Source organism: Pempheris klunzingeri, chromosome 14, assembly GCF_042242105.1.
Source record: "Pempheris klunzingeri isolate RE-2024b chromosome 14, fPemKlu1.hap1, whole genome shotgun sequence".
NCBI lineage: Eukaryota > Metazoa > Chordata > Actinopteri > Acropomatiformes > Pempheridae > Pempheris > Pempheris klunzingeri.
In genome coordinates, this window is record NC_092025.1 from 18,817,857 (window position 1) to 18,831,494 (window position 13,638).

Consider the following 13,638-nt stretch of genomic DNA (forward strand, 5'->3'; position numbering starts at 1 on the left):
TTTTGTTGCGGATGATTGCCCGAATGTCACAAACAAGTTGTTAATTGTGGAGCTTTCTGATAGAAATAAACAAGTACACCATTAATTAGCTCTCTCCAGGACCAATCATTAGAGGTCACTTCTGCAGAGTGAAACCGTCACCGCAGTCTGGAGGAGAAAGTTGCCGGCTCGTCTGTCTCCGTCCACTCATTAAGAGAGTTATAACTCATCTGGAAATGCCATCACACTGGTTGGATCTGATTTTGCATGCTGTCACATCCATGGCCCGGGGCCAGCGTCGTCTCTCATAAGGAGCTCAGAGATTTTCTCACCACACAGAGCCGTGATGTGAGTGTTCATTAAGTGTGAAAAGTGAATCTCTCTGTTTCTCTTTCTCTGAGGTCTGGCCAGTTCTACCTCCTGTATCACAACCACCACCAATACTACTACTGCCATCTATGTCTTCTGCTAGCAGTGTTGATAAAAAGGACAATTATCATCTGCATGCATTATACACATGCATAAACATTGAGAAACTGGAAGATTGTACAAGAAATTGCATTAATCACAAATCAGAAAGGATGGGATAGCTATTACAGGGGAAAAATAAATGCAATGCAGGTTTAACTTTGACATCTCTCAACTATTGCTGGACTGCTGCTGTTAGTAAGTCTGATGCTACGTAAACATCGAAATACTAGAATCAGCTTATAGAATATCCACTGAATGGATATGCAAACTTCCCTGATTGCTGGCATGTGACCTTGGTATCCCCATTTGTAAAACTAGTAGAAATAGGAGCGAATGTTAAATTAAAAAAAAAAAAAAAAGGCTCCTTCATCCTAAAAGAGGATATGCATCTTTTCTGTCTTCATCCAAACCGATATGGGCTTCCTTATCGAAACTTTCGTTCCGTCCGTCGTGATCTGCATTTGGGATCAAGTTTCTGTCGTGGTGGGAAAGCAATAATGACGATGAGTGAAAACTGGAATCATTGTTGTATGTGAACATTTTGGCGTAGTATCCTCGGAAATACGCACGCACACATGCGCACAAAGAGTTTCTGTGTGTTAGTTACAGGCAGTGGTTACTGATTCATCATGGTCACGGCCCAGATGTTCCAGTGGTGTGTGGCAGCAGTGGACGATGGAGTGTGTGTGTGTGTGTGTATTTGCATGCACAACATTGGGCGTGTCCTTGCATACATGCATTCATGCATGCATATGAGCATTTGTGTGTGTGTGTGTGTGTGTAATAGGGGAGTGGGCGGGCTTTTTGGGGGGGGTGTTTGGCCCTTTTTTAAACATAGCTGCGTTGTTATGGTTGCCTGGGCTTTGATGTTGCCCAAACCTCCAACTAAGAGGCTCTCATTTTGGGCTCCTCACTCTGGAGAAGGGAATGACTTCCAGATTTGGAGACCTACTCACTACTGAAGACTGACTGCTGGGGTGGGACTGGCTGTGGGGGGTCAAGACGGGCAGAGCATGGTGGTGTTGGGGTCAATGGTGGATGTAGTGAACAAAAGAATAGATGTAACTCTACATAGATGTAAGACAGGACACCCGGGACCAGGTTCTGCATCTTGTGTCCCATGTTTGGGATTGCATTGACTGCATTGACTTTTTTCCATATTTTACCAAAACCACAAACTTTTCCTAAACCTAACCAAGAGCCGTTGAGTTTGGGTTGCCTGGCAATAAGGAAAAGCAGCTTTATTCATATAGCACATTTCAAACACAAATGCAACTCAAAGTGCTTTACATATGCGAAGAAAGACATCAGAGTGACATTCAAAAAATAAGAAATCAAAAGCAAAAAAAAAGATGCAAGATGTTTATGCATAGATTTGATGGTGGTTAGGATTGGCGCTCATTTGAGATCATCAGGACGTTAGTTCCAAGTGTGCAGCGTAGTAGCTAAAAGTAGCTTCCCCACGTTTGGTTCTGACTGGAGCTTCTACCAGTGGACTGTGTCCCAAATATCTGAGGGCCCTGCTGCGTTTATGTCCTTAAAAGAGATCAGAAATGTGCATCAGCCTGAGATTATTGAGTGATTTATTAACTGTAGCGCTGTAGCCAAACAGAACTAATGTGCTCTGTTCTCTTGGGTGTCAGAACAACTTTGGCAGCAGCGTTCTGAGTGAGCGGGAGTTGCAGTTTTGGGAATACCGGACATAGATGTAGATATAAAGATATAGCTGAAATGATCTTTTAAAGTATATGGAAAACCTGTCTCTCATTTTCCATAAACAAATTGTGTTTTTGCTGAGAGAGGTTTTCTGGCAAACAATCAAAATTTTCATCCTCAGAAAGACAGAAACCTTCCTTTTTCAGACTCATATTAGTCATACTAGTGATTTCTTAGTCATACAGTTTCAGAATTGGTCTATGCAACACCAGTTCAGGTGTGGGAAACACCTGAACTGCTCGACATTGTGGCCTTAACCTTTCTTTTGGGAGTCAATAAATTCAGTTTAAATTGCACCTACTACCAGTCTGATAATATCTGTTTGATGTAGGCCCGGAGTCTCCATGGAATCAAGTTCTGAGATTACTTGGTCTCTTTTTTTTTTGAGGAGTTGCCACCCCATATTCCCCTCTTTCTCTCATTTTTCTCTTTCTTTCTCTTTCAGTACATCTTTCTCTCTGCGTGCAGGTGTGGGGAATTTTACCGCACTTGAGCGGAGGTTTTTTTTTTTTTGTCCCCCTTCCTGTTCACCCACTAACCGCCCACCCCACTCGTGTATATACTCCTTGAATGTATGTGTGTGCATATATGTGTGTGTGGTTATTCAGCATTCAAGCTGCTGTCCCTGCCCTCTGACCTCACAAATGAAGCCTTACGAGCACTGCACTATTTAAAGGACACTGAAGAGGTGCAAAAAAAAAATTCCACCTTCAAATGCTTTGACATTTGACATGCACTACTTTGCCAAAGAATAAAATAAACATTTACACTGTGTGAAATAATTTTTAATCAAATAGATTTTTCACAACTGAATAGGTCTAGTAATCCATGTTCTGCTTTAGCTGAGTGGTGGCACTCCAGCCTCCATCGACTGTCAGACGTTGGACAGAGCTACAGCTTTGGAAATCTGCTCTTCTTGGCACATGTGTAGATTAACTGTGAGTGTTTGGCCTGTCACATCTCACTCGTACGCCGGGTCAGTCTGTTCGCATCCTAAAGTGAACTCCTGACACCAACTCTGCTGACCAGACAAAGTGAGCAGATGCTCACAAAGAAGATCTCAAGAGAATTAAAGCCGTCAGAGTGAAAAAGGATACTTCATTTCTGAAGTGTTTTGTCAGAGTTGGTGCTAAATTTCACTTTCATTTAGATGATCCAGGGAAAAAAAAATCAGAGGGTGGAAACCTTTTTATGACCAACATCCAGTTTTTGTAAAACAGAAATGGCATTGAGAGCATAAAAAGAAGAATGTGAATAACTCACTTCTCATAATTTTAGAGTATATAGTTGCACCACAACCAAAGCAATTAGTCCTTAAAAGGAGCCACCAGTGTCTTATTTCTCTGATGGCGCATTTGTGTTAATAGTTAATTCACAGATGACAGAACTAAAACATGGTTTATAAATGGTTGTCTTCACTTGTCTTTGACAGACGATTTATTAAGTGCAATCCCGATTCAATTGATGACAAAACATTACGCCGTCATGCTCAGATCTCTTTGTGAGAAAGCTCTCTCCTGCAAAGCAGTTTGATTGCAGCCACTTGAAAGGATTGCTGAGAGCAAGGTGAATCCACCATTAATTCCAGCAACTGTCCGTTTTTTGTTTTGTTTTGTTTTTTTTTATTTCCGCCACACGAGGGCAAGGATGACTGTGAAAGAAGAAGAGTGAATGAGTGTTTTGAATGTGCCATCTCCATGAAATTTGAGATTAAAGACATTAGGCTCAAAAGCACTCTGGAGGGGGGGGGGAACAAAAGCGAGGACGCTTTAATTTCCGCTTCAAATATAAAAAGAGACGGATCTACTTAGTGTGTCATCTGGAAACCAAAGAATACATTAGAGGTGTTTTATCAGCATAAGATCCTCTGAATGAAGGCGTGTGCTTGTGTGTGTGTGTGCGCTCATAAGCATGCAACTGCGTTTCTTTGCACGCGTGTGTAAGTGAAATGCATACGTACGAGTGTGTGCGTGTGCGTCAGGGTCAAGGTGGAGGGTCGTCATTACAGCAAGTGATGTCTGAGATCCTATTAACTCTTGTATTCAGCAGGAGATTTCTGTTCAAATAGAGTGAAGATAAAAGGCAGCAACAATATGCTGATAAATCAAAGGCCTTTCAAGTGAAATTAGACTACAGAGAGACTGAGAGCTACATTTACGGTTTCCTGACGCACATAAAGAGGTGTTGATATCTAATTGGAATTTTTAAAGTAATCGTGTCTTTGAAGTAATTACATCTTTGATGTAATCAACAAACAGGAGATGTGTTATTCAGCGCTGATGCAGTTTGTGTTTATCAGTGGCTTTCTTCATGTGTACGGTTGCTTGCATGATAAACGCATGTGCATTGATAAGCTGTACACGATGATCCTTGTAAATGTACTCAGTGTATGAATGTGTCGAACAACTTTACTACTAATGCGCACCAACTGCTGTTCCTATAACTTCAATATTTTTTACACAAAGATCGCACAGTATCGCTGAGCTCGCCAGAGAGTCGACTTAGTGTGACTTTAGATACCGTAGTGGTTAACTGTGTGCGTACGTAAGCGCATTTTACATCAGAATAATGTCGCTACATTCTCACCTTGAAACGGCAGTGCATCACTGAGGCCTGACAAAAGTGTGAAATGCTTTGCTTTCCTTATGAAACATTTTGCAAAGTAGATTTTCTTCCTACTTTATATTGTGCATTGCTACATTTACCACCTGTAACTGTCAATCAACAGAAAGGCATGAAACCAGCAGTGGGAGTTTATATCACATTGCCCATGTGAATGATTGATGAACAAAACAGGGCTCCACTTGTAAAACCACTGCTCTGTAGCAAAAACTCCAAAGGATACCTTGAAGTCAAGACATTAATTTGATACTATAAAAAGGTGTTTACTGCAGAGTAGATTGAAATGAGGCATCTTCACTTTGCACATTACAATAGAATACACCCTCCAAAATGACCATACACTTGTCTTTTTAAGGCAACCAGTGGTGTAAGCATCAGGCACATACAAATATGTGTTGCTGTATCATGGTGTGCGTCTGTCCACTTTGCCAGCGTTGCTGCACAGCTCCAGTAAAGCAGCATTTTCTAGCTCTACATCCCTGCTGTGCTGGGGAGCAAACGTGGCTGATGTTGGTGCTGTCCACTCTCTCCAAAGTGATATGTTTGGAAAACCCAGATTATTGGATTTTCAATGGTGAACACAGACAAAAATGAGGGACTATCAAGAATATGAAGGGCTGTAGAGAGAAAACTACTTAGTAGTGTGTTTGAAGCTGCACAGTGGGAAAACCTGGTCAGTTGCCGCAGAAAGTTTGACTGTCGCATCGTTCATTGCAGAAATTTAATAACTGTGTAAAGTAGAGCCTCTTTCTGAACATCTGAAAATACTTTGCAACAGTTCAGACTGTCTGAGAAACACTTCTGAAACAGCACTTATCTTCCTATTTAGAAAATGAATAAATCAAGGTTCAGTCGGCCATAGTTTAAAACCCTGTATTTACTATTGATTTGTACTATGAATTCATTCCCTGATAATTTATATCAGCCTGGAAGGGTGGGTAACTCTGCTCCTGTAAATTAAAGGGTGAGTGAATGTTTCCCTCTGCATGTGTGTGTGTGTGTGTGTGTGTGTGTGCACGTGCACCTGAACATGTGTGTAACTCGTGTGGGACTTTTTTCGCTTTAACTAAAAACATAGCTGCGTGTTTCCGTTGCAAAGATGCTGTGAGTGTTATTCAATCTTTTGCGAGTGTATGTGTGTGTCCCACACATGCATGTACACACTTGTCTGTCTCAGCTAAGGTAATTATGTGTAAGTTGTGTGAGTGTATGTGTGTGGTGGTGGGGGGGGGGGACTTTTTTTTAAATACAGAGGGGTTGATAATTATGGGTTAAATGAGTGCTCTCAGTCAGCCTCCCTGAGTGTGTGTAAAAAAAGGAAGGCGCAGCAAAAGCCACTTCAAGGCTGGCTAATTACCCCAAGGAAGAGAGGAAACATAAATGGACGATTTTGCGGCTATAATGTTACAGCAAAATGGCTACATCAACCTCAGCACGTGAAACGGAGCCACAGCTACTTTTGAAGGCTCCTAGCAGCCCGGCACAGATGTGTATACGTGTGTGTGTGTGTGTGTGTGTGTTTGCTTCTCAACAGATCCTACACATATGGATGCAGAGTATGTGTGTGTGTGTGTAAGTGCCTGTATGTGCACTGTGGGTGATTTGTGTGCAATAATTCACTCTTTGGCACAGTTGTGTGTGTGTCTCTTGCATACTTAGTGAATACTGTATTTTTTCAGGTACTTTGGTTCAGTTAGTGTACAGTTAGTCTTGTGTTAACATATTAATGTGAAAACTTGTGTGTTGGCTTCTATTTAGACTCTCTGAGGATAAGAGGAATAGATAATGGATGGATGGACTCTTATTTGGACATTTGCAATCATTAATATTCTTTGCTTTAACTGTGGTTCTGTTCACTTCTCTAGATTAAAGGCTCAGTTAGATTTTAATGTCATGTGACCTCTATTCACATGCTTTCTGATGGTGCTCACTGCTGATGCTGGCTGCCCAGATTTGGGATTTTCCCTGCAAAATTTCATCGCTACTGCTGAAAATGTAAAATTGCACCGTTTCTTTTAGAGCTACATTACTGTGTATGTTATCAGAAATGAATGATTTGTGTTACATCAAGTGGCGATAAACAGCAGCCAAAGATGTAAATCTGAAAGTTGACGTGGCAGACAGGAAGGAAACTATTGATCAAATCTGACCCCTATGAGGAGTTTTTATAGGGTCAGGACCTTTTTAAGGGATCAGACAGTTTGGTGCCGGTTCTCAATTTCCCTCCCAAGTTTTCACAGTAAGTCAGCCTGACCTTAAAAGAGGAAAAGTGATAACTTGGAAAATTGTCAATATTATCTTGAAACACATTTTAAATGAATGCTTAACACAATTACATTCATTTTAAAACCCTGTACATCTTGGACATGACTTCTAAATAGCCCTCAGCATCAACATCCACATTCAAATTTTTGTGAAAGTGGCAATACATGAGGTTTAGTGCTGAATAATGTATAAATGGCAGCCAAAGTGCAGCGTTCGAGGCAATTAATTGCAAATTTTGCAAATATATATTTCTGTTTGTACCATGCTCGGTATTTATTTTTACTACAAGACCAGTTCTGCAAGCTCTCTTTTTCATATAATCATCTTGAGTTGTTTGAGAAGGGTTACTTGGAAAGCAGTAAATAAGGGAGTCTTTCCCAACTCCTAACACACACAACATGTTTGTGACCAAAGAATCAGTCGGATTTGAGACATTAAGACGAGGTCTGACTCCTGTATCTGTTTTCACGGGTAAAGTAATGATCTGGTACAACACACCACCTTAAACACTACTTAATCAAGCATGTGTCAACCGGGGGAATTGGGATGACTTTGTTTTGCTGTTCTTGTCCTGGGATAAGAACAAAGTGACCAACCTTTTTGCCTTTCTGTCAGAATCTTTGCATATTCGCTAACCTACAAGGCTCCTCCTCCATCCCCGAGTGCTTCTCCAGGTTATTATGAATGCAGACCCCCTTATCTAAACCTCGCCCCCACCTCCACCCTGCTCCCACTCTGCCTCCTCCCCTGCACCTCCTCCCCCACCCCCTAACCTCCAAGCCTTCGGCTCTCCGGTACAGAGGCAGTGCGTTTTGTTTTCATGTGTCTCAACATTAAAAGCGGTTTAGCAGTTTGATCTTAGCTCCACAGCCAGCAGTGTAGCATACACATGAGGGTCTGTTTGTGCGTGTGTGTGTGCTTGTGTGTGTGTGTGTGTGTGTGTGTGTGTGTGTGTGTGTGTGTGTGTGTGTGTGTGTGTGTGTGTGTGTGTGTGTGTGTGTGTGTGTGTGTGTGTGTGTGTGTGTGTGTGTGTGTGTGTGTGTGTGTGGCCAATGAGAGTGAGTTTCAGATGATGATGGATAGGAAGGGAGCTGTTGAAAGTGTGTGTCCACGTGCGCGTGTTAATGTGCAGTGTAGCGTGTGGAAGCTCTGACTCTAAGTGATAAGGTATTCACTTTGTAACTCAGCAGGAGGCTCAGCAAGTAGCACCAGATCTGCCCCTCTGTAGTGCTGATGTTACACACACACACACACACACACACACACACACACACACACTCATGCAAATGGTCCGAACTGTACACGTGCACATACACAGGCTTGTCCATCTGTACAAAATAAAATAACTTAAAACTTTTCACAGAAATCTTCACATACACAAATATCATCATCTGTGTCAGGCTTTCAAAGAGTTTGTGCAGCTTGGACACACACATCCAACCGCCTACAAACACACATTCACACTCGCACAGAAAGACGCATATTTATACTCGCCTCCCACAGAAAAGATTACATTGCCCCGTCCGCGCACACATATGGCCTGGTTCAAACATATGCGGTGTAACTCTGTCCAAGGCTGCCTGGTAAGCTGCCTCCAACATTGCAAACCACTGTGACATATCGTATGTCAGCCAGCATGCTGGGAGCATTAGCAATAACTGGATTTCACGTAAGTTATTGAAAGCCATTTGTAAACAGAAACATGAAAGCAAACAAACTCGCACGCAGCCTCACTCGATCATCAAAGGCTTATCAATCAAAAGGGCCTTCTCCTACTCTTCCTCGTCGTCCCCCCTGCTCCACTGAAACCCAATGGGAGTAAAGCACAGCCCATCTGTTCACTCCAAATAGACTTAAAATGTCCAGCTTTCTTCCTTTCTATCCTCCTATCATTCTTATCCTTACGTGTGTGTGTGTGTGTGTGTGTTTATTTTAATGTTTGTACCAGTTAGCAAATGTGCCCATAAGCGTAGATAAATGACACTGTGACATCTGTGTGTGTCTCTGTAATCTTGCATCTTGAAACCTCAATGATGCAGCTAAGAGAAGAGAAGAGATTGAGAATTGAGATTTTTCTAAATCATTTCATGTTTGTGTCTGGTTGAGTATAATGTCTTCTTTGAGCAAATGAAATGAAGGGATGTTCTGTGATCATGTTCAGAAGCCTTTGGCCTAATGGCTTAGTCTTGATTCTTGAAATGTTGAAATACTGTTGCCAAACATCATCAGTAATTACAATAGTACAGATTGGGTTTTCTTATTATCAATAAGTTTTGCTTTGCTGAATGTGCAATCTTTCATGTGTCAGACAAAGAATACAAATTATGATGGTAAATCTTGCATCCCAAATAGTCTCTTTACAAATGAATCAGCCAAAATTAGAAAAAAAAGAAGTTCATTTCAATCAGTCCTGCATCGTGGAGACTCACAACCGAGTTCTTATTTTCATAATTTAACCAATTATTTCCCTCGCTTATGACATTTCACTCAGCACTTGCTCAAATTTGCAAAATGGGTCCCTCTGAAGGTGCAATTTTAAATCTTGAAGAGGTGATTCAAATTTGACCCACTGTTTTTACAATAATTTCTGCACTGGATGATTGTAATGAGTGAATGGAAAAAAAAAGGTGCAGGTCTGATTGTTTGTGTTTGACTCACCTCAACTAGAGCCCCTGCAACCCCATATCCCAATGTAACAAATGTCAGAAACTATAATAATTATTATCTAAATTAATTCCGTATCATTGTGTCTCGTCAACAGTCCAACAAAGTGTCGGTGGTGCAGCAGTCCCATGGGATGCACCCGCTGACGTCCCTCCTGCCCTACAGCAACGAGCACTTCAGCCCAAGTCCTCCACACCTGCCCACAGACATGAGCCAGAAGACAGGTGAGAACACACACACGCATATGCACACAAAATGTACATACATATGCTATGGACAGAGACGTACAGACACACTATAACACACACACACACACACACACTTGCCATCATTACTGATGTTGAATTCTTCTGAATTACACGCATTTGAGAGATCTGTCACACTTAAGACACACAAGTAAACACAGACAGACTCTCCAGACAGCAGCTGAATTGTTGCTGAAATCCTAATCCGCATACACACTGCGATCTGTTTTTGCTGTCGACACGTCATTCATCACATGGGCCCAAATGCAGCACGCACACGCACACACACACACGCAGACACGCAAGCACGGTCTGTCCAGAAACATATACATAAGAAATGTGATATACATTCTTGTTTTCTCTCTTTCCTATTTCTCGTTCCTTCTCTTACGCACAATACGTTTATGTTCGTCAATCCCACCTCCCTCGTCTCTCCTCACACATGGACACACACGCACACATACTCAGGCACGCACACAGTGTGTGAAGTGGCAGCCCCGGGTCCGTCAGCCTGTGGCGGTTCCACGGCTGCTCTGAAGTGGCCTGCTCCTCAGAAGGGACCGCCAGCCACACACACACACACACACACACACACACACACACACACACACACACACACACACACATACACACACACAAAGATGGAAACAATTAGAGTGACAATCGCACAAGCCATCGCTGCAGCACACACAAGGTTCTCCTTAGCAAGCGCTGTACATACAAACACACACTGTACTGTTTGAAAGTCACAAACAAACGCACCCTGACATTTAAACACTGTAGGATTTTTGCCTTCAGGAGGGGCTCAAAGGGTGGCAGCGCTGATTTGTCCTTCCATCTCTCTTTGTGTCTCGCTGTTCGTCTCGGGATTTGCTCCAGTGCAAGATATCTGACCACATTAGTGCTGGAAATGCTGAACGTATTTATGATCCCCATTTTGGCAACCCTGCCATCTTTCATCTGTCATCACCATCCGAAATCTTTGTCACCATCAGGTGAAACTTTTAAACATCTAAGAAGCAGACTGCTATTGAATCACACAATCATGGTCCCCAGAAGACCAATCCTGCATATGTATTAAAGGGGAGCTTCACTAATTTTACACATCAAAGTCTGTTTCTCATCTCTGCTTGCGGACAGCAGCTCAGGGCTACATTAGCCGTTACTAGCAGCAGACACCCAGATCTCTAACCAAACTGTTGGCCATCAAGCTGCATTGTGGGTTAAATAGGTGCTGCGTTTTATAAAACGAATGCATGGGGGAAAAAAAGATGATATCTCTGTCTTGATTTGAATCCTTTTTTAAATTGTCCCTTGTGAGTCTGAAAAAGTTGTGGGAGTACAATGCTCAATTAGTGCAGCTCTCATCTGAGAGAGGCAGAAATCCACAGGGTTAACGGGTATTTCTGAAGACAAGGTTATTTCCTCCTTTGTTTGAAAAAAATCTCATTCACACAAGCTTGTTTTAAAGAGAAATCTTCATTCATATGATAATGCCAAAACTGTCAAGAGCAAAAAATAACAGTAATCTCCTCTCGTCTGCTAGACAGTGTTTAGCAGATGATCTCAATACAGCTTCTTCATTTCAATGTTTGGGCAAAGCAGCTCATTCGAAGATAACTGCAACAACCACTTTGTTCTCAAAATTGTTCCCACTGACAAGAGGGCCGCATCCAAAACTGGTATCGCTAGCGGCGGTGTCTGTGTCGTGGGAGTCTAGGATTATGTAGTAATGCTGGAGCATAAGGTAGTGGAAGAGTAACATGCATTTATGTGTCAACACATAAAAATCCGTGTTGGGAAGAAATGTCATTTTTCTTAAAGGTTAGTTTTCAGTGACCTAAAACGCTGTTTGTGTGAGGACAAAAGGCCAAAATGCATAGAAAAGCTACTTTATAAAAAAAATACCCATGTATGTGTGGACTAGGCCTCAGCATGTCTGACAAATTTTCCCAGAATTCAACTGAAGTGTTTTTATGGCTGGCTCTGTGGCTCCAGAGGGAGAGCTGGTTGCCCATTAATCTCAAGGTTGGCGGTTCAGTCCCCGGCTGGTCCAGTTCACATGTTGAAGTGTCTGTGTGAGCGGATGAATCAGAGGCCAGCTACTGTAATATCTGTAAAACTACGGACAAGACGCCTCAAACTGCAAACATAGTCAGCCGTTCAATTTGTATTGTGCATTTTTCAACAATGGAGATTTAACATCGCAAAACCTAGAAATGCAATTATTGTTTATATGATCTTAGTTGGTTGCATAGTGTCATCTCACTATACAGTGTTTGGTACAAGCTTGTAGGTTTCAACACAAGCTATAATTACAAGAAGGTAACGACAACAAGTAGGAAGAAGACGAGAGAATGCAGGCAGCAGCGGGCGGCGTCATTTAACTCTGTATGTCAAAGAACTGACACTTTAATACAGCTGCCAACCATGAAATGGATCCCTGATGTGGTGAGGTGAAATTCATTTCTCCTCCAACACTGTTTTCTTTTAGGAACTGCAGCGTCAAACTCTGAAATTTCTGAGTCTGAAGGAAATAATTGAAGGATTTTGACAGCGATGACGACCACGAAAGTGACCACTTTTTCAGAGAAAAGGAAGAAGCAGGAGTAGAGAAAGAGGTTGCAATCAAAATAAGAAAAAATAGAAACTTCCCCCCCCGAACAAAAGTCTTTTCTTGGCTCTGATTAGATATTGGAGTCTGACCTCAGGCAATCTTCTGCCTGCTCTGTCTGGAAATCCCCTTTATCCTACAAAAACGCACTCCTTGTCTGGTCTAGACTCTTTGTGTGTGTATGTGTGTGTCCATGACGCTAGCACCGTGACTCAGCCCTTAATGACAGACTGAGCCACCTGCTTCTAACCCCTTGCACACACACACACACACACACACACACACACACACACACACAGCCAACACCTGGCTGCTGTACGTAACCTTTCTCACACCATCTCACCTGAATTGTGACTACATTTCCACTCATGGACTAAACACACACTCACACGCGCACACACACTCACACACACACACACACACTTTACCTCACTCCTTATCATTCATCAGCTCATCACAGGTAGGGCTTACCTCATCAGTGATGTCATTTTTTGGCACACCTAACTACTCCTCTGTCCTCAAACCGTTCTCCTGCATCACTGAGCTCAACATGGATCAATTTAGTATTAAAGCTGTTGACAGAAAATCAGAGGATTAAAGCTGAAGTTTGGAGAGCTGATCTGAGGTGTGCTTTAAATGGCAGCTCTGCAGCACGAGTACTAAAAATAAAGATGTTTTAACTGGAAAGCTAATGTTTTCTAGAAATAGTCATATGTTTTAGCAAGTTTAGATCTCCACTTCCAAACCTTTTTCGGCCCATGACCCAGTAGAACGAAGCAACATCTACTTGTGAAGCATCGTCAGAGGCTGCATACGTCCAACATTTGTGACCCATTCAACCAATGAGAAAAGTAAAATAAATATTATTCTGTTTATCTGGAATTGTTTTTTCTGGCTTTTCTCTACTGCTAATCATCTTACAACCCTCAGGTTGGGAGCCACTGGTTTAAATGCTACTGGTCTATATAGAGTAGTCTATCAGGGGCCTGCCTGATACAGAGTCGTGCTTTTGATCTGAATTGGTTGTTCCAAGGTTGTGGAGATCGTACAATGGCCAGCAGG

At 42.1% G+C, this 13,638-nt stretch overlaps 1 protein-coding gene across 7 annotated transcripts in view; it reads left to right on the top strand.

Moving 5' to 3' along the window:
• Positions 1 to 13,638, top strand: part of tcf7 (transcription factor 7) — a 70,149-nt gene that overhangs the window by 33,477 nt on the left and 23,034 nt on the right. For all 7 annotated transcript variants that reach the window (XM_070843494.1, XM_070843495.1, XM_070843497.1 and 4 more), the window contains one exon: positions 9,815 to 9,941. In XM_070843494.1, the coding sequence (XP_070699595.1) occupies positions 9,815 to 9,941 (127 nt within the window). The remainder of the gene's footprint in view (positions 1 to 9,814; positions 9,942 to 13,638) is intronic.